General features: G+C 47.6%; 1 protein-coding gene across 3 annotated transcripts in view; it reads left to right on the top strand.

Annotated features, from left to right (window-relative positions):
• The window catches only part of RARA (retinoic acid receptor alpha), a 164,953-nt gene that overhangs the window by 133,531 nt on the left and 5,394 nt on the right, over positions 1-26,028 (top strand). For all 3 annotated transcript variants that reach the window (XM_083408689.1, XM_083408688.1, XM_083408690.1), the window contains 4 exons: positions 15,336-15,484; positions 18,156-18,297; positions 23,167-23,327; positions 24,915-25,091. In XM_083408689.1, the coding sequence (XP_083264815.1) occupies positions 15,336-15,484; positions 18,156-18,297; positions 23,167-23,327; positions 24,915-25,091 (629 nt within the window). The remainder of the gene's footprint in view (positions 1-15,335; positions 15,485-18,155; positions 18,298-23,166; positions 23,328-24,914; positions 25,092-26,028) is intronic.

Here is a 26,028-nt window from a genome sequence, read left to right as displayed (position 1 = left end):
TAAGGTGCCACAAGACTGATTGTTCTTAAAAGGGGTTTGGGAGTCAGTGTTTCTTCATAGGGTGACCAGGTTACAGAGTTGTAGGGCAGGGGTGGGGGCGATTGGGGATCTCTTTCCGTATGCCCTTTTTGTCCGAATGTGCTGTGAAAGTGTATTAATTCAGAGGATGTTCTCAGCAGATCTGAGATGCACATATTGAGTTAGGAAATGCCGTCATATTATTGCCTTGACTTCTCTTCAACGTGCCACCATCAAAGTTGAAGCCTGCATAGATCTCGGCTCATTTTCTTGTTCACTTCTGTTTATTGCACAAGTAGGAATCTAGGTGAGCTGGTTTTAATCTTGGAGGGCTGCTGTGATGTGGCTTTTCAAAAAACAACAACAACTTTATTGCAAGTATAACAGAAGGAAAAAAGAAAGAAGCAACGTCAGCTCACATAAACAGTAAAGAAAAATCCATCAATCCTAATTTGAACGTGTATATTAATATAGGCAGTCGGTATGTCCAAATGGATATCCAAACAAGATTGATTACAATATATTTGTAGAAAGGGCAGTAATGGATGGGGGTTGCTTATCCTTCCAGCCTTGCAATACAAGTCTTTCTGCACACATAAGGGCTCTCAGGATTAACTTTAGTTGTTTGCCCCCACATTAGAGGAATATAATTTAAATGTTTGTGAACATCAGCAAACACCAAGGATTTTTCCAAAGCAAAAATAACATGAACAGCAGTTTCTGACTCAGAAGAAGACACTTCAGGTCCTGCCTACATCAAATGCCTCAAGGAGGCACTATCACCATTACACCACCAGCATCTGTCTGAACCAGCCAGTTTCTTCCTGTGAGTCCCTGGAATTTAGGGTTCCTCCACACTTCTGCTTGTGCCGTGGCCTAGAAAGTACGTATCTGAGCAGTTTTCTGCTTGATCCGCACTTTGTAGGCATGGATCCATGCTGTTTTCCCCTCGCCCCCACTGCTTTCCAAGGGAGGACCCACTCTTTAGCAACAGATCGGAACAAATGCCAATCCAGGGGGAAAACCCGAATTGCTGTTTGCTCCAATTGAGCGCTAAAGCTGGGAAAAGCGGGAGTGTGCACAAGCCCATTGTGTGTGAAGGATTTTAATTTAAAAGAGAGGGTCTTGACTGTCAAGTGTGTAGCCATTTGTGTTTTCTATCTATGCAGTTGACACTTTGCTCAGTCTGTTATAGCAAGGCATGCAGGTAAATATCGAGATGCACAGGCTGGGTTTTGGTTGGGGGAGCGGGTATTGGAGGTTGAGAAGGATAGGGACACTGCGCTTGCGCTCATGGTTTGTATTTGCTTAGAGGAAAGGGGATGGTTGAGTCTCCATTGACCCCACCTGACATCCATTGCTCCCCTACTTAAATATCTAGCTTCCGTAAACTTGTGTCAGTCTTTTAAGGTGCCACCATTTTTGTTACAACAAGCTAGTTGCACCACTGCCCCTCTGGAACGCTTTGTCCAGATTTGGGGTGTGTAAAAGAAGATGCGCTTTGTGGATTTGCTTGTGGGGGGGCACCCTTGTGTAGGAATTTGCTTGATTGTGCCAGCTTGAGTCAGCTGTGTGTGTGTGTGTGTGTGTGTGTTAGTCTGTGGCTATCAAGCTGAAGAGAGGGATTTTTTTATGTCCTGTATTTTTATTTATCCATGTGGGTATTATTATTTATTAAATTTGTATACCACCCTATGCCCATTGATGTCGGGGCAGTTCACAACATAAAACACAGAATACATTCAAAAAATAAAAACAAAGACAACCCAATAACCACCACCCCTTTCCACACTACATTTTAAAAGGGCAACAGCTCGTAGATTTGTGGAGTGTGCATGTGTGTGCACACATATGTATGGGATGGTCGTGCATCGTTCCAAGTCAGTTTCCCCCAAATGTATCAGCAGATGGATCAGAGAAACACACCATAAAATAAACTTTATATGCAAGAGAACCTACAGTTATCGAAGAATTACATTCCACAGTGCTGGTAACAGAGTAGGCATGTTATTTTGTTAATGTTTTTGTGGAATATGTGTTTTTCTGTGACATGCTTACCTGTTTGGTGGGGCTAAGGCTGCAGCCCTAAGCACCGATGGTAGGAAATCAGGTACCATGAGCTCTGGAGGGCCGACTCCCAAATACTCAGAAGAACATAGGAAGCTGCCTTATACAGTGGTACCTCTGGTTGCGAACGGGATCCGTTCTGGAGGCCCGTTCACAATGTGAAAAGCCCAAAACCTGAAGTGCTGTATCTGTGCAGGTGCGCGCTGCGATTTGGCTGTGCGCAATTTAGCACACATGTGCAAGTGGCGAAACCTGGAAGTAACCCTTTCCCGCACTTCCGGGTCGCCACGGGACGCAACCTGAAAAAAGGTAACATGAAGCAAACGTAACATGAGATATGACTGTACTGAATCAGACCACTGATACATGCCAGAGGCTCGGCAGGGAATTTTTCCTAGTCCTATGCTGGGGATTGAACCAGGCACCTTCTGCATTCAAAGAATTACACTCAACAGTGCTGGTAACAGCCCTTCCCCAAATCATGCTTAGGATTAGGCTGTAAATATGAATTGGGTTAGGATATGGCATACTGTACCATGAGATAGATTACATTATGTCCACACTGTGTATATGAAATAGGCAGGTGTGTGTCAATAAGACACATGATCCTGAATGTTAGATATGTTTGTAGTGTGCACATGTGATAGAGGAGTCACCTGCCTTTGTTTTTGTCCAACTACATACACTTGCTTCTAGTCTTCATGTGAGATTACAAACAAGCCGCCATTTAAGCCAAGGACCATGAAAAGCCTAAAATTCAAAACACGCTCCAGTTCTGACCAATTCCCCTTAAACAAATGTTTTAGATATTTACTTATTATTGGATAATCTGACAATGACCAGTGTTTCACCAGCCCCTATTCTAATGAAGTATTTTACTGTTTTTCCAATATTTTGTAATTGGGGATTTAGAGAGTGGAAGAGAAAATTAAGTCTCAAATGTGATACATTATGTTTTTTTCTGAAAGCAGATAAAAAATTAGTATTACCCAACAAACCAACAGAATATGTTGGGAATATTAACAGGCTTTTGAACACCATTGGCAAAACCCATGCTTCGCAAATGGAAGGTGTGGGGTTTATTCCCTGGCATCTCCCTGAAAGAATCAGGAAGGAGGAAAGAGACACCGCTGGGTTAGAGAGACAACTAGTCTGACCTGGAACAAAGCACACAGGTGTTAGATTTTCTGAGGGGTGTTTTAATGGAGATATCTTAGTACATTCTTGTGATAAACTGTCTTGAGCTTGGTCTAAAAAGGTGGGGAATTAAAATATTTAAGAGTACAACCACTGTGAAATTATCATGTGGGAGTCCTGTTGAAATTTAACAAGGGATGCATTAGAGAAGGTTTTGCTGGAATGTGACATAAGTAAAAACGCTGGGCTGCACTCCGTCCATCACAGTCACCATCCCAGTGCAAGGAAGGGATAGCTCAGAGGTGGCCACAGCAGAGCCTATTTTTTCCCTCCTTGGTATCTGCATGTGGGCAGTCAGCATGCCAGGTCAATTCTGGAAAGGGGGCACTTTCTGCTCCATCAAGAAACATGAGCTCCGACATGGGAGGTGTGCCCAAGCCTCTCATTCCCACGCAATCTTTGTTTGCACAGTGGGTGGAAGAGCGAAACAGAGCTATGGTATGCTCTTTGTGGATTCTTCCATGTGCAAGTACTGTGCTCCTGGTGGACTAGATCACTGAACCAGGTAGAGGGCCTTCTCGGTAGTGGTACCCGCCCTGTGGAACACCCTCATATCAGATGTCAAACTGGTAAATAACTATATGACCTTTAGAAGGCAGCCCTGTACAGGGAAGTTTTTAATGGCTGACGTTTTATTGGATATTATTATGTTTGTTTGTAGCCCACCCCACCCATCTTACTGGGTTGCCTCAGCCACTCTAGGCAGCTTCCAACATATATAAAAATGTAATAAAACATTAAACCAGGCATCCCCAAACTCGGCCTTCCAGCTGTTTTGGGACTGCAACTCCCATCATCCCTGACCACTGGTCCTGTAAGCTAGGGATGATGGGAGTTGCAGTCCCAAAACAGCTGGAGGGCCGAGTTTGGGGGTGCCTGCAAAAGCTTCCCTATACAGGGCTGCCTCTAGATACCTTCTAAAGGTTATATAGTTACTCATCTACTTGACAATCTGATGGGAGGGCATTCCACAGAGTGGGTGCCACTACCAAAAAGGCCCTCTGCCTGGTTGCCTGTATTTTGTTGGGAGCCGCCCAGAGTGGCTGGGGCATCCCACTCAGATGGGGTAGCATATCAATAATAAAATTATCATCATCATTAATATTACTGCATCAGATTCATTCTGTTAAAAATCTTGCAGAATCCTACCACTCTCCTATTGCACATGAAACCAAATGCAACTTTTCTTCAAAAAGAATTGTACAGTCATACCTCGGGTTACAGACGCTTCAGGTTGCGTTTTTTTGGGTTGCAGACCGCCAAACCCCGGAAGTACCGGAACGGGTTACTTCTGGGTTTCGGCGGTCGCACATGCACAGAAGCACTAAATCGCGCTTTGCACATGCACAGATGCACCGAATCGCAACCTGCGAGTGTGCAGACGCACCGCTGCGGGTTGTGAACATGCATCCCGCACGGATCACGTTCGCAACCCAAGTGTCCACTGTACTGGATATTTCTGTAGTGAAAGTGGGTTGTAATATTATTTTGCGTGTGTATGCATATGCTGGAGCAGATTGGGGTGCGTGTGTGTTCTCTTTTTCTGTGAGGTGTGTGCTATAAAGCCATCTGCGTATGTGGTTCAGATCTGTACCAGTGTATAGGCGAGACTAGTCCGTTCCTGCATTATCGGTCCTTTCTGGCCCAGGGAGATAATAGGTCCTGCCAGATCCGCAACTCCCCCCCCCCCCAGCACTCCCCTTGACTCCTCTGCCATGACCCACCCCCCTCCTCTGGCGTGTCCATTGTCGAGTGCCATGGCCCTCTCTGGCCCCACAATGGCTGCCTTTGTGCGGCTGGTAGCTTGCCTCTTTTGTCAAGTGCCCTTTTTAATGCCTCGCTTCCCCTCCTCTTGGCCTCCAGGCAGCTCTGCTGATTACCTCCACCTCCCTCATCACAGTCTAGTCCCGGCTGTTTTCCAGGGGGCAAGTCAGGGGAGATCACGTCCCCACCGTCCGTCCGTCTGGGGAGAGGGAGGAATGTCCCTCCATTACGTTCCAGAGTTGTCCTCCTTTACACAGTGCATAATTAACTGGCAGAATGATGTGGTGTCCACTGGCTTGAAGTGGCTTTTTCCGAGAGGATTAGAGAGCGAGAGACATTCATGGAGGGTACAGATCTATCACGGGCTGCTGCAGTCAGGGTTCTGCTCCGGGAGAAACTTTCTGAGTTAACTGTTCTTCATCTGCCCCAGCTTCTCCTTCCCTACGTTTTGTGTCTTGGCCTGGCTTACAAATACAAACTCTGCATTGAGGAAATGGGAAAAGCAGCTGCAGCTAAACTGCAGTTCTTTGTTTCCCGGAAGACCTATAATATAGTCAGGACGGATCCAGGAAGCTGTGTGTTGTCTCATTTGAATGCTGGTTCAGCTGGATTTTGGAAACCACAGCTGATGGGGAGCTGATCTTTTTACGCTTCCAATGGAGGGTGGCCAGGTGAAAATAGAGTAGGAGTCCTGCACCCTTTGCTGTTGTGTCAGCCCATTGTCCTGCCCCCAAAGTCACCTCTAAGGGACGTTTATTTTGTGGGTGGGTGGGGAGAGCATTGTCTCTATCTGTTTGCACATTCTGGAAGCCCAGCCTAAGTTTTTACAGTGGTGCGGAATATCTAAGCTTTTAAAAAATTCAAAAGCCATTTTGGACTGAGTTCTCCCAAGGGAGTTGTGGGCACCGCTTAATTTAGAGCAGAGCTGCTCTGAAAAGAAGTCCTGGCCTTTAACTCTTTAAGGAAATGGGATCAGACTTCAGAGGTGAGGAGAGGGCATTTCATACATGCACAGAAGCACTCTTTTATTAGCTCGTACCTAAAAAAAAAAGGGCCAGGGACTAGGATGGGAGCAGGTGCTACTAAATAAATGTGGCTGAACGATGAGGGGTGGGGCTGTGTGGGTTCAAGATAAATAGGGCCTGCAAGAAATTGCTTCTGCAGTGGTACCTCGGGTTAAGAACTTTATTCGTTCCGGAGGTCTGTTCTTAACCTGAAGCCCCACTTTAGCTAATGGGGCCTCCTGCTGCTGCCGTGCTACCGGAGCACGATTTCTGTTCTCATCCTGAAGCAAAGTTCTTAACCCGAGGTAATATTTCTGGGTTAGAGGAGTCTGTAATCTGAAGCATCTGTAACCTGAAGCGTATGTAACCCGAGGTACCACTGTACTTGCCCCACGGCCCCCGCCCACTGCAGTACGCTGGAAAAGATTGGGGGGGGGGCCTTTCTGACCCTAAATAAAGTGGCTCTGCACTCATGGAAACAGCTTTCTCTTTTTTTGCAGTGTGGCCTAGGGAATTGTGACAGGTTTTCTTGCAAACATTTCCCCCCCTCCCAAAGAAAATATTCTGCTGACTAAATTGGGAGGGGTTGCCGGGGGCTGTGACAGGGGAAGGGGCAGCAGTGCCCCCCGTCTTTTGAGAGAGATTCCAGAAGCCCTGACCTCCCCTCCGCACCTGCAGTTTTCACCAAAGAATACGACCTCTGTTTGCTGCCTTTGGGTGGGAGGTGGGCACCCTTGGCTCTGGCCCAGCAAGGGCATGTCGGAGAGCAGTTAATTTGCGCCTCCGTGGGCATAATTGGGTGACCCGACAGCCGTCCTGTTGGCAAGGGGAACAGTCATCTCGTTGTTCTAGCTACTGGCTTTCCCTTTTGTCTTTGCCCCAGGCGATGGGGGGCTGGGAACAATCCATTGTGAACTGTACATTCCCTGTTCTGGGGCCTTGGCCTGCTTTGCAGGAGGTGTCCCACCCCCCTCACAAACCCTTATGGCAACTGCCCCATTTTGACAAATAAGGGATTTAGGACAAGCTGGGTGACTGGGGGCAAAATATCTTGACAGTGAAGGACGTCAAAACTTTCTACGAAAGCCTGAAATGAACTGAAACTTTATAGTAGGCCGTGAGATGATGGTCAGCTTGCGTAGCAAAAGGGAGTTGCTAGGCATGAGAGTGTCTCTTCCATGAAATTCTTGCGGGACTTGGGACCATTCTGTAGAACAGGAGAGTGCTGAGGTAAAAGCATATTATTTATTTGCATTTATTTCCCACCTTTTCCTCCAAGGTGGCATACATGGGTCGTTGTCGTCCCCCCCCCCCTCATTTAATCCCCACAACAACCCTGTGAGGTAGGTTAGGCTTACAGGCAGTGACTGGGCCAAGGTCACCCAGTGAGCTTCATAGCTGAGTGGGGATGTGAACCCCACTCTCCCAGGCTCTGGTCCGACACACTAACCACTATACCATACTGTCTTTCATACAGAGGCGAATAATCGTGCATTCCTGTAGAAGGGAGATGACAGCTTGCAGGATATTTTTTTTATTGCTTTGAATAAATATATTATCCCATATATTATCCCATTTTAAAAAAACAAAGCTGCAGGAAAAAACAAAACTTGGCAGTGTTTAAAAGTGTTTCACAATTATCTTGGTAGCACTGGCGCAGGACGTGTGGCAGAACTGCAGATGTTATAAAGCAAGGGTGGGGAAGCTCATTCAAGGCAACAGATGTGACTCCTCTATCTTTGTACAGGAGGCTAAATTCCTGTCAGGCAAGAGGCATTATTATCACAGGTCAAGGAGATGTTTCAGCACAGTAAAGGGGGTGGCCTGGGGAAACTCCCAAGGATGGGATGGAGAGGCAAAGAGGGCCTCATTCAGACCCCTGCTTTGAAGAAGTGTAGCTTGTTTCCAAGGCAATGTCTAAAATCCCTGGTAGAGGACAAGGATCCTGAGACCACATTAAGGGCAGCCAAATTCTGTGCAATTGCCATAAAATTTAGGGAACAAACTGTGCTATCATAATGATGAAGGTTTTAAATGATAATTTTAGGTTCTATGTTAGTGACTAAGTTTTAATTTATATATATATATTTTTTTAACTGTTGCTATATCTGTATTATCCCTATCGTGTTTTATGACTTCCTTGATATTGTATGTGGGCTGGAACTGGTCTGTGGCCAAAATAATAAAATTTGTTCGTTCTGGTTCATGGGGTCACGGAGAGTCGAACACGACTAAGACGATTAAACAACAACAAAAGCTTTTAAAATTACATACATACATATATATATATTCAAGTTGGGGACATTCCTGGTGACTTCAGATAGTAGCCTTCAACATTCTCAGACCCTGGATGCACCTTTTAACCCCATGTGTGCATCTGGGGACCCACTTCTTAATTTGTCATAGTGTGTGCTGGTGGTGGTCCTGTTGTGGCAAGGCCCAGTTGTGGGTCTCAACCCACCAGTTGAGGGCCAGTGGTCTAGGATGCAAAAAGTAGCACAGGGACCTTTAGATGATGTTGGGACTCCAACTCCCATCAACCCCACCACCATTGGCCATCCTGGGAGTTGGATTCCATATTGGCTGCATAAGAGACTACCGAGGGCAGGCTGTGCTTAAACTTGTTTAAATGTAGAGGCGTTGTGTGCTGAGAGACATTAGTAGGTGTCATGGCCGAACAGGAAATTGGAGGCACCACTGACTTTTCTAAGCAGAACAAAGAGGGCTAATAATGCTAAAGGTTAGAAATGGTTGATGTCTGAATAGGCCTATACGGAATAAATCTAAACCGTTGCCATCCTTGAATCATAAGAATTGGATCATCTAGTCTAACCCCCTGCAATGCAGGAAGGTGCAGCTGACCCTTACGGGGATCGAACCTGCAACCTTGGCATTATCAGCACCACACTGAGCTATCTTAAGTCCTGACAGTTAATACCTCAAAATGCAGTCGCTGTGTGTTTCCTTCAGGTTTCCTGGGTTTGTTCTCCAGGTTTAAGAAAGCTGGGTAGCTGGAATTTTTTTGTGTGTGTGAGAGAGAAAATTAATAGGGCTCTCAGAGCTTAAATGTTCCCCTTCCATTGTATCTTCCTAGACTCGACTCTTATTTTCCCATAGCTAGAAACATGGCATAGCCGCCACCTTTGCTCCAAAATGTTCTGCTTTTCCCTTCTTAAGACTCCGAAAAGAGCCCTCCCTCTCCTCTCAACAAACCAGCTCCCTTTCCCAACGTCAGAAGCAGGCCCCAAACCCCTGCTTCCAACTAAGTGCTAATTTATACCTTCAGGCATATTCATGTGGTAACTATCTTTTCCTGGACGGTACCACTTCAGACTGAAGATGAGGTAATTGCATCCTAAAGAAAACAAACAAAACTAGAAACCTTACATGTACAAAATAAGCATGAAAGGGGAAGTAAGTATGTTTCAGCTTGCCCTGTTCCCTGATGTGCTGTCTTTCTGTGTGCAGGGAGTGAGCATTCTAATATACCCCACACACTCTCATACACTTCCACCTGAAGTTGTACAGTCCAGGAAAAGCTTGATGATTTGATTCTGCTAAATGTATTACTTGGCCCTCGTTAGAATCCTGTCTTGGCTTCCTGCCTGGTTCCTTGTTTTACTCATGAACCCAACCCAACAGACTCTTTGCAGATTTGAGGAAACAACCCAGGAATCCAGGTTATACTAGCTATAATGACAATTGTGATAAATGAGCAATTTTGAGTCAGGGCTTCGTCTCAGACCTGTTTTCTGTACAGCAGTGGAACAAATGAAATAACAAAGGGTGTTTCTGAGCATCTGTAGAGAAGAGTGCCCCTCTCTCATCACTGGCTTAAACACAACCAGTCCCCTATGTATCTGGGATTATGAATACAGTCATACCTCAGGTTACAGACACTTCGGGTTGCGCAATTTCAGGTGGCACACCGCGCCGAACCCGGAAGTACCGGAACGGGTTACTTTCAGGTTTCGGCACATGCGCAGAAGCGTTAAACCGTGCTTTGCGCATGCGTAGAAGCGCCGAATTGCGACCCACGTTTGCGCAAACGCGTCGCTGCGGGTTGCGAACGTGCTTCCTGCACAGATCACGTTCGCAACCCGAGCGTCCACTGTAAAGGGCTTCCAGGAGAGACAGTCTCTCCCTTTTGCAATTCAGCACTGGCTCCAACCTGCTGGGCTCTCAGCCTTTCTCAGAATTAGGAATAGAATCCAGCATATTAGTTGCTCAGATAGCCATGTGCCTCTGTGTCTCCCCTGTGGTTGGCTTTGGGCCACACTAGGGTGTGTGCGCACGCGCATGTTGGGGTAGGGATGGGAGGGGGAATCGGCCTTGTGAGACCTTGCATTTGGGGCCATCAGGGTGAGGACGTCATGAGCCGTGAGTTGGTGCAAAGTCCTCAGGGTGCATTCCCCAGCTGTGAGCCTCTTCCTGCGCAGAGGCCCCACTCAAACGAAACCCCTTTCATGTCTAATCTCCTGGCATGCGCCAGCCCTTTTGTTTGGCAGGCCACATCCTGGCTCTATTCCCTGCAAGGTTTGTGTGTGTGTGTGTGTGTGTGTATGGGGCTTTTTATTTTTTTAAAAAAAGTGGTTAAGAAGGGGGGAGCTAATCAAACCCATCCTTGGGGGACTGGCCTGGAGGCCTTTCCCATCTGAAGGCCTGCTAACCCTGCGCAGGGCCAGGCCTTTTAATATCCTGTCTGACTGGTTTACTCCGGACTCCGGCTTGAAGAAAAACATCGGCAGACATCCTACAGGAAAGGGGCTGTGGGTGTGCAGCCAAGCGCCTTAACCTTTTCATGCCTGGGGGAGCGGAAAACGCATCGCACATGTGCAGGCTGTGTTTCTTTTCATTGCTGCCCTTGTTTTGCGACTGTGCCCATGCAGGTCCGCGCATTTGCACGGCCACAGCTTCTCGTCTGTTTTTATTGACATGCTGCTCGGACCCACCTTGCCTTTTGACAACTGTGGCAAAAGAAAAAAGAAAAGGGAAGAACCCAGCATTTGGTTCCCAGTCTTCCCTCCGCTCTACTCTTCTCTAGATCATAGCCCCTTCTCCCCTCTGGAGAAGGACGGCTGGTCTTGACCCCATGTCTTGTACATGCCACCACACCCCCTCTGGTGAGCAGTCTTGAATCCAGGAGTCGTGGGAACCAAAACATTTGAACAAGGTTGTGCCAGGGTGGAGGTGAGATCAGTAAACTTGTGTGTGTGTGTGTTCGTGTGTGTGCGCACGCACGTGCGTATACACACACACACACACACACAGAGCATTTCATGGGACTGGAGCCTAGAAGCTTGGAGGGAGGTTTTCCTCTTGAGTCCACCTCTCTGCTAGGTCAGATTTTCCTTAAAAGATTCCATGTGGCTCCATTTTGTGGCACACAGATCGGATGGGGGTGCATCTTAGGGCCTGCCGTCATGTTACGTTGGATTACAATTAGTTTTTATGCTGCTTTCCAGCCAGGACAGCCCCAAGGCTGCACATGCAAGTTAAAAGCCCAAAATAAAACAATAAAACACCAATTAACAAACAAGACTTATCGAGAGAGGGTGGGAAATAATAGTAAGTCCTGATAACATCTTAGAGAAACAGAAGCAGGATGAAATCAGGGGCCTCGTGCAATGAACACAAGTTGTCCTCGTAAAACTCCAGATGGTAAGATGGCCTTCAGCATCCATTGGGAGGAGTGGAGGGAAGAATCTGTAAACAGACCTTCCAAGGGGAGGAGGTTCCATAGCCTAGGAGCCACCATGGAGAAGGTTCGTCGTCCTTTGTACAATGGCAGGACATGGAGCAAAAAACCCTGCAAATATCTCAATGGTCTAGCAACCTCCTTTGGAAACAAGAAGTCCAAGTTGCTTTGGAATTTGAAACAAACTGGGAGCCAGAGTAGTTCAAAGAAAAGCAATGGCTTCCACATGGTGGACCTCAGGAAAAAGCACTCGGCACTAGTTGTAGTTTCCAGACATACTTCCATGTAGAGCTTACTAGTCTAACCTTAAAGGTAAAGGTAAAGGGACCCCTGACCATTAGGTCCAGTCGTGACCGACTCTGGGGTTGTGGCGCTCATCTCGCTTTATTGGCCGAGGGAGCCAGTGTACAGCTTCCGGGTCATGTGGCCAGCATGACTAAGCCGCTTCTGGCGAACCAGAGCAGCGCACAGAAACGCCGTTTACCTTCCCGCTGGAGCGGTACCTATTTATCTACTTGCACTTTGATGTGCTTTCGAACTGCTAGGTGGGCAGGAGCAGGGACGGAGCAACCGGAGCTCACCCCGTTGTGGGGATTCGAACCGCCAACCTTCTGATCGGCAAGTCCTAGGCTCTGTGGTTTAACCCACAGCGCCACCCACGTCCCTTAGATGTAGTCTAACCTTAGATGTGACCAAAGCATGAGTGATAGTGGCTGTCTTCTTCAGGAAGGGCTGTGATGTTGGTTTGTTTTGGGGTTGTTTTTTTAATTGAGGCATTTTTATCCCACCTTCACTTCCATAAACTTAGGGCATGTTTACATTAGACTGGGAGAGAAGGCGGGGCGGGGGGGGGAGAGAATCTGACTGTCCTGTCACTCAGGAAGCTTCATGACTAAGTAGAGATTTGAGTCCCAGGTCCAGTGCTCTTAACTATTTGCTGACCAGGGGTCAGCAAACTTTTTCAGCAGGGGGCCAGTCCACTGCCCCTCAGACCTTGTGGGGGGCCGGACTATAATTTGGGGAAAAAATATGAACGAATTCCAGTGCTCCACAAATAACCCAGAGATGCATTTTAAATAAAAGGACACATTCTACTCATGTAAAAACACACTGATTCCTGGACCGTCCGTGGGCCTGATTAGAAGGCAATTGGGCTGGATCCGGCCCCCAGGCCTTAGTTTGCCTACCCATGCACTACACCAGCCTGGCCCACCTGCCCGAGCTGTGCAAAAGTACTTCCGGCTACAGCCACCACTTGAGCATCCAGGAGCACAGGATAATCCCAAAACCATGTGCCAGACTCTTGAGAAGGAGGATCATCCCATCCGGAACAGGATAAATACCCATCCTTAGATCAGCTTCCCTGCTGGCCAGCAGCACCTCTGTCTCGCCACCTCCTGTCCCCAGCTTCCTTTAGGCACCTTTTTGCCTGCTGAAGGATCTGTATAACTCCAGAGCTTGCGTGCTTTTTATGCCAACAGATTTTTGATTCAGTGAAATTAAGCTCACCTTGTTCTGCTGTTTTTTGGCAGGAGGGAGCTCCCTCCTTAACTAATCCTGCAAGTTGGCCCCTCAGAATCTTGGCTTCCCATCCCATTTGCTGTAACCCATCTCAGACCCCTGCTTCCTTCTCTCAGATGGGAATAATATCCAGGCTTTTAGCTGCATCCTGTTACAACCAGCCTAGACCTGCTTCCTTCTGCATCGGTGGCTAGGAGTCCAGATTCCCAGGCTTTTCTTCCTCTAGGGATCATCTGTAGGATATATTGCATTTTAAATGTCTTCTAAAAACCCTTTTCTACCTTCCGTCACACTTCTGCACCATTTCTAACCAGCACCGAAGGTCTCCTTTGTCGCAACTGCGTTATCTCTCCCCACCCACAGAGAAATGTGACATACTTTATAGGGGATTCCCTGCCTCATATCACAGACACAAGATTGCACTCTTGTAGTCAGTGTTAATTAACTTGGAGCAACCACGCAACAACTATTCACACCCCTTTTGCCCTAGAAGAACCCCGGTTATTTTGCTAAACTCCGTTGTTAAGCAGATATGCACTCTGTGAAAGCACAGAGGCACTTTGGTCTGTACAGTAACACTGTGTGTGTGTGTGTGTGTGTGTGTGTGTGTGTGTGTGTTTCTGGCATTAAATTGCAGGTATTGTTGTTGTTGTTTTTAAGACAAGTGTCCAGATTGTTTTATCGTCCTTCCCGAAAGCAAACCCCTTCCCTTCCGGATCCAGGAATCCAGCAGCGTCAAGTCCCTACTGCGCTGCCTCCCTTTCCCCCTCCCCACCACCCCGCCCTGTTCTGTTGAGCTGCTGTGCCAAGCATGTAAAGCTCCTGGGATTGGCTGTGTCTGGCTCAATCCCACATCTTATTTCTCTGGCCTGAAAATGTCAAATCGCATATCGCTGCGGTGCCATCCCACCCTTGCGGAGAGCATGCTGGAGGCGGCTTCCAAAGCTTCCAGGCCTTCGGGCATCCCTGTTTGGGGTTACTCTTCCCTACTGGGCTGTCCTGTTCCCACTTCTCAGTGTTTCTCTGGGAGGGTATCTTACGTAAAGGCTTTACGGTTTCAGAATCTGCCTGCTAAAATATGAGCAGCTGAGCAGCATCCCTCCAGGACAGAGTGCTGGGGCAGCTCAGGCTCCAGTCCTGCTGTTAAAACCACAGAATGGTTTTCCCAGGAGGCCAGCTGACATTTGTACAGTGGTACCTCGGGTTAAGAACTTTATACGTTCCGGAGGTCTGTTCTTAACCTGAAACTGTTCTTAACCTGAAGCACCACTTTAGCTAATGGGGCCTTGCGCTGCCGCCGTGCCGCCACAGCACGATTTCTGTTCTCATCCTGAAGTGAAGTTCTTAACCTGAGGTACTATTTCTGGGTTAGCGGAGTCTGTAACCTGAAGCGTATGTAACCCGAGGTACCACTGTACTGGGATTTGCCTCTTGATTAACAGCCGTTGCATGATTTGCGGGGGCCCACCCCACCCCAAATTTCAAAGTTCAGTCAAGACAAAACCCCAAATTCAGTGCAAAGGATACAAATTGATAACCAAACAGCAATTGTTTTAGCATGTAATCTTCCTTGCATCCTGCGTTAGTATCCCTGCAGAGAATTTGGAAGGGTTTTTTTTTTTTTTTTAAGGGCAGTTAATAGTAGGCAGAACCAAGTAAGATATTTTTGTGTGCAAATGTCTCAAGAGCACATGCCCTTGCTCCTTCCTTGTCTTGCGTCTGTTTCCCATCACAGATCAAATGTGTGAATGGACCATGTCACAGATCAAATGCCATGGACACAGCTTTCATTTCTCCTCACATCACCTTGCATGCAATGGTTTTTTCCGTGGAAACGGTTCACACATTCAGCTCCAGCCAAGCATTCAGTCCTCAAACATAGGGGAGACAAGTGATGTATGAACACAAGGCCCATAAGTGGCATTATGAAAGTGAATTGGTTGGGTGATTTCATCATGTAGGTTCTAGGCAGACTCCCCACCCCTCACCCCAAATGCAGCCTCTTCTGTTTGCGTATTTAGGCCCTGAGAAGCTCACCTGATTTCTCTTTCTCTTTTTTTCTGCAGCCATTGAAACGCAGAGTACCAGCTCGGAAGAGATTGTGCCCAGCCCCCCTTCACCGCCCCCACTGCCCCGAATCTACAAGCCCTGCTTTGTGTGCCAGGATAAGTCTTCTGGCTATCACTATGGGGTCAGCGCCTGTGAAGGATGCAAGGTGAGAACGGAAAGGGCAGCTGGGAAAGGAGGACATCTACACTGCAGGGGAAAGACATGGGGGGGGGTGCCAATTGGTTGGGTGTGCAAGTTGCAATACAGTTTTTTAGCCGCCGAGACAGACCACAGGCAATTACAAAACAGGGGCCACGAACATGGAACTCTTGAGAGAGGTACTGCGATGTAGTGGGGACGATAAAAAGTGAAGCACACCACACGTTCACTCCTTCTGGCTGGCGTGTTTCCCCCCGCACACAGGCCTTGTTGCTAGGCCCCATTGAAAGTCACACAAACACTCTGTTTCCCTGTTGCTACCACCTGCTACCCAGCTATTAGGGCTGGTACTGCGATGCCATGTCCCATAATAATCTGAGGCCACTAAGTTTAGGTTTTGCCCCTATCCCATGGGTATAGGGGGACAGAGCAGTGTTCACACAGAGCTTAGAAGCCAATCTCTCAACTCTTCCATGCTAGGAGGAATTATTATCACTATCGTTGTCATTGCTAATATTATTATTGTTAGAATTTATTACCCGCCCCTCACTCTAAGGTCCTAGGGTGGATTACAATTTTTAAAGCCTCATTGATATTAAAGCACAATATTAAAAATAGTGCAAAACAACTTAAAATTACAAAAAAAACCAACAAAAAACCACACAAGCTGAGTCCTGAAAATAATACATCTCAAGTATCAAGAGGCATGTCTTCAGCAGTGGAGATTTCTGGGCACCGGGTTGGCAACCGCAGTTTAAAAACCTCTGCCTTAGTCCATAGTTAAGGCCATTTCCACTGTGTGCGTTTTTCCTTCTTGCAGATTGAGACAAGCGAATTGTTGTAAGAGCAATGTAGTTGGGGTCATAGGATTGTAGTGCTGGAAGGGACCCCCCAGGGTCATCTAGTCCAACCCCCCCCCCCCCCCCCGGCGAACAGATATTTGAAGAGGGGAAAAAAAAAGAGGACACACTTGTCGACTTCTACTTTTAACGATGGATTGCTAGGGTGACTTTCACTTTACAAACCCATGAAAAAGAGGACATGTCCTGGAAAAAGAGGACACATCCCAACCCTAATTATCGATAATTCTGATTCTTCTTGAAGGATGAGGATAGCTGGCGTGGGAAACAAGGGTGTGTTTTAGTGTATTCACAAGAGTTGTGTTCACTCTTCTTTTTCAAAATTCCAGTTTATTCCTCTGTCTTTCTGCTAAGAGAATGAGCTCCAGTTGCTCTACCTGTGCGCACACACACATGCCCTCACTTGCACCGGGCTTGGCAGTGTGACCCTGTAGATCGGGCTGGCAGAGATCAGCCTGAGCGGGCAGGCGCTGTGCTATGTGCTCGGTCCCCACCAGCAAATCCCTTCCCTCTGGCTCATTAACACGAGGCCCTTTGTGCCTCTGGTAGCCTGGAAGAAAGGCCTTTCTCCTTCCCCGCCAGGAGTCTCCTAATCTCATTAGAGGGACGTGGCAATGTTGTCTTCGCTCCCCTCTGCCATTGAGTAGCCGGGCCTCTGCCATGGCCACCCCCAAAGCAATGGGCCTCAACTTCTGACTGCGTGCCTGTCCCAGTTGGTTGCAGGGCCAGCTTTTTTGGGGGGTGTTTAGCACTTAAGACAGCTGCTGACATTTGGTTCTCTTGAGAATGTGCAATATTCTGCACCCCAGTATAATTTCAGAGAGGAGGCTGCAATCCTGAGAGTCTCAGGTTTCTAGCCCTCATGTGTAGAACAATGTTTGCCCTTCCCTCTTACTCTTCCGTCATTACTAAAGCCCTACATTCTCTGAAGCCCCGACTTATTGTAACATCAAATATATTCAGTTTGATTAGTTCTGAGAGTGTAAATCAGGCTTCCTGGATTTCTTTGAGGTGGGGGCAGCAGTAGTGCGAGGGTAGGCAAAGCCTTTTTCTGTGAGGCCCATCCCTGTGGATGTAGTTGCATAAAATAGACACCGGAAGGCTTAGTTTGGTCAGAATCAAGTACACACTTCCAGAGTCAATGCTGAATACATTTCTTCTGGTAAATGAGTCACCATTAGCCTCTAGTTTAGAGGAACTTGAAAATATGTGCCCTGGGCTTTTTAGACTTGTCAACCCATGTGCTATCTGAAACCAAAGGGACCACATTGGTTGCCAGATGTGAAATATATTGGCATTATCTTCTGTTCCCTGGGCAGCTCTTAACATTTTGACAGCAGAAAAGGAAGAGCCTGTGGGGCCCTCTAGAGGATGTTGAAACTCCCATCAGCTCCAGCCAGTGGTCAAGGATGATGGGAGTTGTAGTCATCGGCATCTGAGGGGACAGGGCTGCAGGTTTCCAACCCCTGCTGTAGTACTTTTTTTTAGCATGTGCAAAGAGCTTCATGCACATGGTTTATTTATTTACTCACTCGAAAGGATTTATACCCTGCTCTTGAGCCAGGAAAGCTCGCTCCCAGAGCGTCCTTACAAATCAATAAGAATAACACAGCCCTTTCCTTCAGGCTTATGATATAAAAAGACAGGACATAGAAGCAGGGTGGTGGTGGGGAAGGGGACACACACACACACCATCCGGTCTCACACAGCAGCAACATTGGCAGAGCCCACTCCAGGTGGGGGGCTGAAAGTGAGGGGAGGAAGGGTCTGCCTTGGTCTCATGCCTTGCTTTCCCCCTCTTCTCCCTCCCCCTTACAGGGCTTTTTCCGCCGCAGCATCCAGAAGAACATGGTGTACACCTGTCACCGCGACAAGAACTGCATCATCAACAAAGTGACGCGGAACCGCTGTCAATACTGCCGCCTGCAGAAATGCTTCGAAGTTGGCATGTCCAAGGAGTGTAAGTGGGGGAGGAAGGGAAGCTGCTATGCATCCTCTTAAAGCAGTGGTGGGCAAACTTGACCCTCCAGCTGTTTTTGGACTACAATTCCCATCATCCCTGACCACTGGTCCTGTTAGCTAGGGGTGATGGGAGTTGTAGTCCAAAAACAGCTGGAGGGCCAAGTTTGCCCACCACTGTCTTAAAGTAACAGGTCCTCACCCCCACGCAGAATGCCTTTCCACATTCAAAACTCACAAGGGCCATTGAGCAAAGTCAATGGGTCCTGATTCGAATCTCCACGAAGGCTGTTGGCCGCCTTGTTGGCCAATCCACAAGTTGTGTCTCCCTTAAGAACAGCAGAGCATTTTCAAATCGTAATTCAAACCAGAGTGCCACAGAGAGTCCCCTGTGATATGGAGGTCGAAAGGTGAGGGCTAAAGTAGTCCTGGAAAGACTTTGGAGGAGGAAGAGGAAAGAGAAGACCTGATATGGAACAGAGAATGTAACAGGGGCTATTGGCATATTCACTTGCAGTGGAAGAGCAAAAAGAAAAGAAAAAGGTAAGGGAGATGAGAGAGGCAAGAGATGTTCATTTTGAAAGTCATATTTCTAGTCCTCAGGATTACGGAGGTATGTTTCAAAGTTTGTGGTTGTGTTGGCGAAAACTTCTAGGGTTTAGCAAAGAGAGGGTTGTACCCAGTGCTAGTTGTACTCAGAGGAGACTCAGTTGAAATTGGTGACTCCAAGTTAGTCACGTCCCTTAACTTTAAGGGGCCTGTTCTGAGCAGAGTTTGCGTTGGCTGCAACCCAGAATGTCTGGGCCGTGCATGATCGCTAGGCCTTCCTTGAGGTTTCAAGGCATGGTTATGGCTTCCCTGCCAATGGGCTCTCTACTTCCCGCTCGGCTGTATCTTTCCTCCCGCACCACATCTCTTGTGGAAATAATAATAATGCAGTGTTTGCATTTAAAAAATCAATCATCAAATTGACCAGTGCAAATATAGGATATTGGAGTTGTGTGGATATGTAGGACATTACATCCAGTTTCACATATTTGGGGGGGAAAGGGGAAGGGTTCCCCGTTCTTGCTGGTTCTTGGAGGGGGGAAGCTTACCTCTCCTGCCCAACACGACTCCCCTCGTCCTCCTCCAACCTCCCCCAAAACAGCTGCCATTGAGATGGAGGGATTTTTCCAGCTTTCACCCCAAAGAGATGGTGCGTGGAGCTCGCCCCTCTGCTTTGTGCTAATTTTGAGGGTGTTTCCCCGGCAACCGGTGATTGATGATGTCAGAGATAAATGACGCAGACAGGGCCCTCCTGGCGTCTGCAGTGCCTAGTTGTCATGGCTCCCGACTGTAATGGGGGCGGGGGCGGAGGGAACCCCACTTCGCCATGACAACTCCAAGGGTGAGATTAATAAACCCTTGGGGTGGGGAAATAGCAGATTGATCCAGTCGAAAGGGAGGGCTGGATGGGTGGGGAATCGGTGGTTGATCTGGGACATTGGCGGTCCTACCCTCCCCAACCCCTTTTGCCTTTTAGGTGAGAAACAGGATAATGAAGAAATAGGGCAATCAGGAAGGGGTGGGGTGGGGCAGGCATTATTCTGGCCTAGTCCCGGCCTTGCTCTCCACCCATTTTTGCTGAGTAGCAATATATAATCCCGGAGTCCCTTTTTAATGACCGCAGTCCATCTGTCGGCCCTGAAGATGTTCTAAGGGAGAGAAAGATGACTTTGCTGACCAAATAATAGCTAGCGGGAGGACGGCTCTCGTTGAATTCAGGTACAGAGCTAAGGCAGGGCAGGAACCGATGTCTTCCTGAGATGTAGAGCCACTCTTTTTTCCAGGGAGGGAGGGAATTCAAGTACAAACCAAACTGTTTGTTAGGGAGCGGGCGCAGAAAATGAGGAACGCGGGGGCACCTTTCCCAAATCTGCTTTTAAGATGCGCCAACAACACACACACACACACACACACACACACTTCTCCTTGTGCCAGCTGCTTTTTCTCCCCCCAGCCCCTATGTGATGATGGATGCAGTATTTTCCCCCCGCCCCAACTGCTTGTCTGGACTGCGCTTTATTGAATTTGCCAAGCAGACATGACTGATTTCCGAATTATCCCCCTCCCTCCCGCCCCCACCTCCTCCTCCCTCAGGCAGGGCGGTGAAATGTACCAGCCCACTGTGAGCAAAAGACTCATCTGGCGTTGCCACCGCCTCACGATTTGTATTTATTTTATTAATATATAGATATAAGTGTGTGAGTGTGTTTTTAAGGAAAAAATAATACCCCAAAAGGGCACACACCAGCCATGCATTCCCACATGACTTCCTCCAGGAATTATCCTACTTTGGAGTCCTGTGCAAGGATATAATACCGCAAGAGAGAGAGAGGGGAAAAAAACATACACAAAGCTTTGTGCTTGCCTCGATAAATCCCTTCCACGCAGAGGCAACGCCACAAATCTGATGCATGTGGCCACGTCTTGTTTAGCAGCCCCTGGGTCTTAGTTCTGTAATTTGCGAACAGTTTTTTGTTCTATGTAGGTTAATTAAATTAGTTAAGAGGCTCTGGTTTGACTTTCTTTTGTCTGCTTGAATTTCTAGCCCCTTCTCATGTTTAGGGTTCCTGGCAGGTTAGAGAGAGAGAGAGAGAGAGCTGCTCACGGGAAGACGTGTAGGAAACAACCCATTTCAGATACCTTGGCAGAACCCAGCAAACGTTTAGAGCTCCGCTCCCTTTCTAGCTTTCTCCCCTGCCCAATAAACAGCTTGTGCAGAAAAGGTTTTGAACACTTCCTTAAGAGATTTGGGTGTTGGCAAGTTTCCAGTGGAAGAGAATTCCGCTCTCAGTTTGCTGAGTGGATGGTCCTCATGAGGACAACGCCCCTGGTAGGTCTTCGGGAGCACTAATGTAGGGGAGGAAGACATTTCAGGAACTAATGGCTGAAAGTGGAGCAGGTCAAACAAGGCACAGGTTAGGATGGAGGGTTGCTTAGGTCTGGAGGGTTGCCTGTTCTCCCTTCCCTTGATGGAGTTGCACTCCCCCTGAAGGAAAATGCTTGCAATCTCAAGTTCACCTGGACCCTTCTTTTCAGTTGGGCAGATAGATTTTTGTGTGCACATGTGCAGGGCCTTCTCAGTGGTGATTCTCAAGCTCTGGAATATGTGCCTCCAGAGCAGGCACCTCAGACTGTTTCAGCTGCTGCTTAAAGTTTCATGAAGAAGGCTCTTTCTTAATGGTGGCTGGTCATTTTTATACCGACACACTAAGCACATCTCTCTCTCTCTTTTCACTTTGTTCTTTGATAACTATTTCTAAGCATCTCTGTGATTTTTTTGGGAAATGACTTAAAAAAACTGGGATGATTGAATGTGATCTCAGGTGCTGCTTTTTTTGGCACCAAGGGGAAAAAGGTATAGAAGTGCTGAACTAAACAAACAGACTGAGATTGGAAGTAAGAATATAATGGTTAAATATTTCTGGGAGCAAAGAAAACCGCACTTAGCTGGATAAATGCATGGTTTCTGTTGCTTTGGCTGCCAGTCACTGAGCTCTGGAAAGGACACACATGCATGTGGGTATGTGGGCCCACACACATGCTCCTTTGCACATATTGCACATCCATCATGAAGCCAGGTTGTGTTTTCCTAGCTTCCCAGGGGCATGAAAAGCTGCCACATAGTGAACAAGATGCCTTGTGGCATGTTGTGGCACCAAATAAATGATTTGGTGAATGAATACATTCTGTTTGCATTCCAGGATTGACTAAGGTAGGATTGGGAACAGATCTAGTTTACTATAGGGGCAGGTAGGGGAGGTGTCTCCCTCCTCTCCTGCAACATCTAGTTGCGAACCAGTGTTAGAAACTCAGCTATATAAGCTATGTGCCTAATGCCTCTTTAAACCAGGGTTACAGTCACCAAAACAGAATGTCTAGTTGCCTTTTTGTGGTCCAGACAGCTCGAAAGTCGTATTTTTCAATACAGCTTTTTGGTTCCTGAAATCCCATTCTGATTGTGCAGATAAAAGATCATGGGTAGAATTCTACAGGATGTGTTCAGCTAGTGTGTTAAAACAGTCAAGATCCAAGGATCCCCAGGCATGTACCTCCAGATGGTGGAGGCGTCAGGCACCCTCCTGGCAGCCAGGCACCTTCACTTGGTCACAGCAAGTGGCCGATGGCCAGGTGCCAAATGCACCTGGCAAATTCCGAACGCTGTTGTGGTCACTTTCTTGAGACTTCAGATCTGCAGGCCCGCTTTCAGTTTGCACCCTCGCTCTCCAGTGTAACACAGTGGCCTGGATTGGGAAGGCTGATCTGTCAGTGGAGTTAGGGCAGGGTGGACAGCCAGTAGAAGGATGCTGAGAGACTACAACCAGCCGAGGCGTTTTTGTTGTATTTGTGTGGCTTTGTTTCTTGGATGCCTCCCTTGCGGAGGTGGTGGGAGCACCCTTCATTTGTAGAAGGCCCCGGGTTCAATGGCCATCTGTCTTAGATGCTTTAGTTGAGATTCCTGCATTGCCATGGGTCGGGGGTCCCTTCCAACTCTTTGATTCAATCCCTGGCACCTGCAAGTAGGGCTGGGAATACCCCCTGCCTGCCTTAAATCCTTGAGGTTGTGTTGACAATAACTGAGCTTGATGGACCAGTGGTGTGGCTCAGTATCCGGCATCTCCCTTGGTTTCCATTTAAGTGCATTTCTTTTAGCTTTTCCATTTATCGTTGTTGTTATATGATGAATCACAAATAATGGCCATGGCCAAAGATGAGGAAGGGTGGGTTGGTTCTCCCTTTAGGGCTTTTCTTGATTTCTCACTCTCTTGGAAAGCGCCGGTCCTCACTTTGCGACCCTCTCTTCTTTGTTTGCCTTCCTCTCCAGCCGTCCGGAATGACAGAAACAAGAAGAAGAAAGACGCCCCCAAGCAGGAATGTTCGGAGAGCTACATCATCACGCCTGAGGTGGAGGACCTCATAGAGAAAGTGCGCAAAGCCCACCAGGAGACCTTCCCTGCCCTCTGCCAGCTGGGCAAGTATACCACGGTGAGTGGCAGCCCGAGGGAGGCGGTGGGAGGGAAGGAGGAAGCGTGAGCTGGAAGTGTTGATTGGTGCAGTTGGCGGGAAGGTGGGATCCATGTTAGCTGGGGTGGGGAACCCCAGCTGGGGCTATGAGAGTTCTGCGCTTAGAATTGCAGCGTTGGAAATGGACCGCGAGGGTCTCATGTAGTCCAACCCGCTGCAGGATGGGCCCGCCCAGTGTGGAGCTCAAACCCATGATGCTGAGATTAAGAGTCTTGTGCTCTACTGATTGAGCTGGACAACTCCCTGAAATTCCGCTACAAAAACAAAACAAGCCATAACTCTGCAACCTTGATCAGTTTTGCTAGTTGAGCACCTTGGTCCATGCTGGTTTGCTTTTCCATTGCTTTCCCTCTGAAACTGCCTTTTGCTGTGTCCAGACTAATTGCCTGTTCAATCCACATGGAGCAGCTCTTCAGGATCTGAGGCAGAGAAAAGGTCTTTCCACATCACTTGGTCCTTTTAACCAGGGATGGAATCTGAGATATTAATAAATAATAATAATAATAATAATAATAATAATAATAATAATAATAATAATTTATTATTTATACCCCACCCTCTGGGCGGCTTCCAAAAGAATATTAAAATACTGTGATACATCAAACATTAAAAGCTTCCCTAAACAGGGCTGCCTTCAGATGTCTTCTAAAAGTCTTCTAAAAGTCTGGTAGTTGTTGTTCTCTTTGACATCTGGTGGGAGGGCGTTCCACAGGGAGGGCGCCACTACCGAGAAGGCCCTCTGCCTGGTTCCCTGTAACTTGGCTTCTCGGCTTCTCATTTGCAATGGCCCATTCTGTCTTCTGCTAGCTGGACTATGCAGCCCCACTCTCCTTGCTTCTGAGCTTCCCCTGGGCCCTTGCCACATTACTTAGGCTCCTCTATCCAGCCACAAGGGCAAGGAACCTGCTTGTGTTGTTTTATAAATACATCCTGTCTTTTAGTACAGTGCCTACGCAAGGCAGCTTCCAGGACTGCTCAGGTAAAAGCTGAGTCTCTCAAGTGGAGCTGCTTAGTTAGGCCAGCAGTTCAGAAAGATGGCGAGACACAAGTCCCAGCCCGATATGTGCAGATGTGGCACTCATGAAATGTTCATTCGCATTTGTAACAGCTGTCCGTAGTTGGAAGATGTTACTTTTAAAGATAGTCCCCAAAATGACAGAGAAACACAAAAATATAATAAATTCTTCTCCTCACCTGCACCTGGATTTTATATTTTCATGTATTGCTGTATAGTCCTGCACTGTTTAGAGGTGTTTATTCTGTATATGTTATATTGGAATATTACTTGTTTCTTAAAATAAAAAGGGTTTTAAAGAAAAAAAAAATAAAACGTGATCAAGCCATGTACTTCACGGGAAGGCAAGGTGTCCAGACAGTGTAGCTGGAGAATCAATTTCTTCTTAATCTTCCTATTGAAGGGGGGGGGGGCGGGCTGGAATCCAACCCCACCTTTTTTTGCCCCCATCTCAAATGCATTCAGCTCTCTTTTATTTTCCTCTCCGTCTTTTCATGCTGACTTTCTGGTCTCTCCTCCTCCCTGCTCCACAGAACAACAGTTCGGATCAGCGGGTCTCTCTCGACATCGACCTGTGGGACAAGTTCAGTGAGTTGTCCACAAAGTGTATCATCAAGACAGTCGAATTCGCCAAGCAGTTGCCGGGCTTCACCACACTCACCATCGCCGACCAGATCACGCTCCTGAAAGCCGCCTGTCTAGACATCCTGGTGAGTCCCGCCCCTCCTTCAGACAGGGGCAAGTCATTGGAATCCTTGAACCTATAGGGCAGACATCTTCAGCCTCTTCAGAACCAAAGACCACGCGTTGGGGAACCCTTTTCTTTTTATCATTAGGGTGGCCATACTGCCATTGCTATCCACCCTAGATCAATCCATGGTCCAGTGGTGGGTCCCCAATGCATTAGTGCAATGTCTCCCAAACTTGGGTCTCCAGCTGTTGCTGGACTACAACTCCCATCACTCCTAGCTTAGCAGGACCAGTGGTCAGGGATGATGGGAATTGCAGTCCAAAAACAGCTGGAGACCCAAGTTAGGGAAACCCTGGACTAGTCGAAGTATCTATGCTATAAGGGGATAGGGGAGCCATGTACTCACATGAGAATTGTGGAGTTGGAAGGACTTTCAAAGGGTCATTTAGTCCAACTGCTGCAATGTAGGAATCACAGGTGAAGAATCCTTGGCAGGTAAGCTATCCAACCACTGCTTAAAAACTCCTCTGTAAGGAGAGTCCACAATCCATTCCACTATTGGAACAGTTCTCACCATCAAAAAGCTTCCTGCAGCCAATCGGAAGCCGCGCTTTGGTTTCTGAACATTTTGAAAGTCAAATGGACTTCTGGAACGGATTCCATTCAACTTCTGAGATACGATAGTACAGTGGTACCTCACGTTAAGAACTTAATTTGTTCTGGAGGTCCGATCTTAACCTGAAACTGTTCTTAACCTGAGGTACTACTTTAGGTAATGGGGTCTCCTGCTGCCACCATGCCGCCGCCATGCAATTTCTGTTCTCATCCTGAAGAGATGAGCCAGTGTGCTATAGTGGTTAAGAGCGGTAGTCTCGTAACCTGGGGAACCGGGTTCGTGTCTCCGCTCCTCCACATGCAGCTGCTGGGTGACCTTGGGCCAGTCACACTTCTCTGAA

The sequence above is a fragment of the Podarcis tiliguerta genome, assembly GCF_965153285.1.
Source record: "Podarcis tiliguerta genome assembly, chromosome: 13".
NCBI classification, from domain to species: Eukaryota; Metazoa; Chordata; class Lepidosauria; order Squamata; family Lacertidae; genus Podarcis; species Podarcis tiliguerta.
Note: the sequence above shows the minus strand (reverse complement) of the source record. Positions and strands in the feature narration are given on the sequence as shown.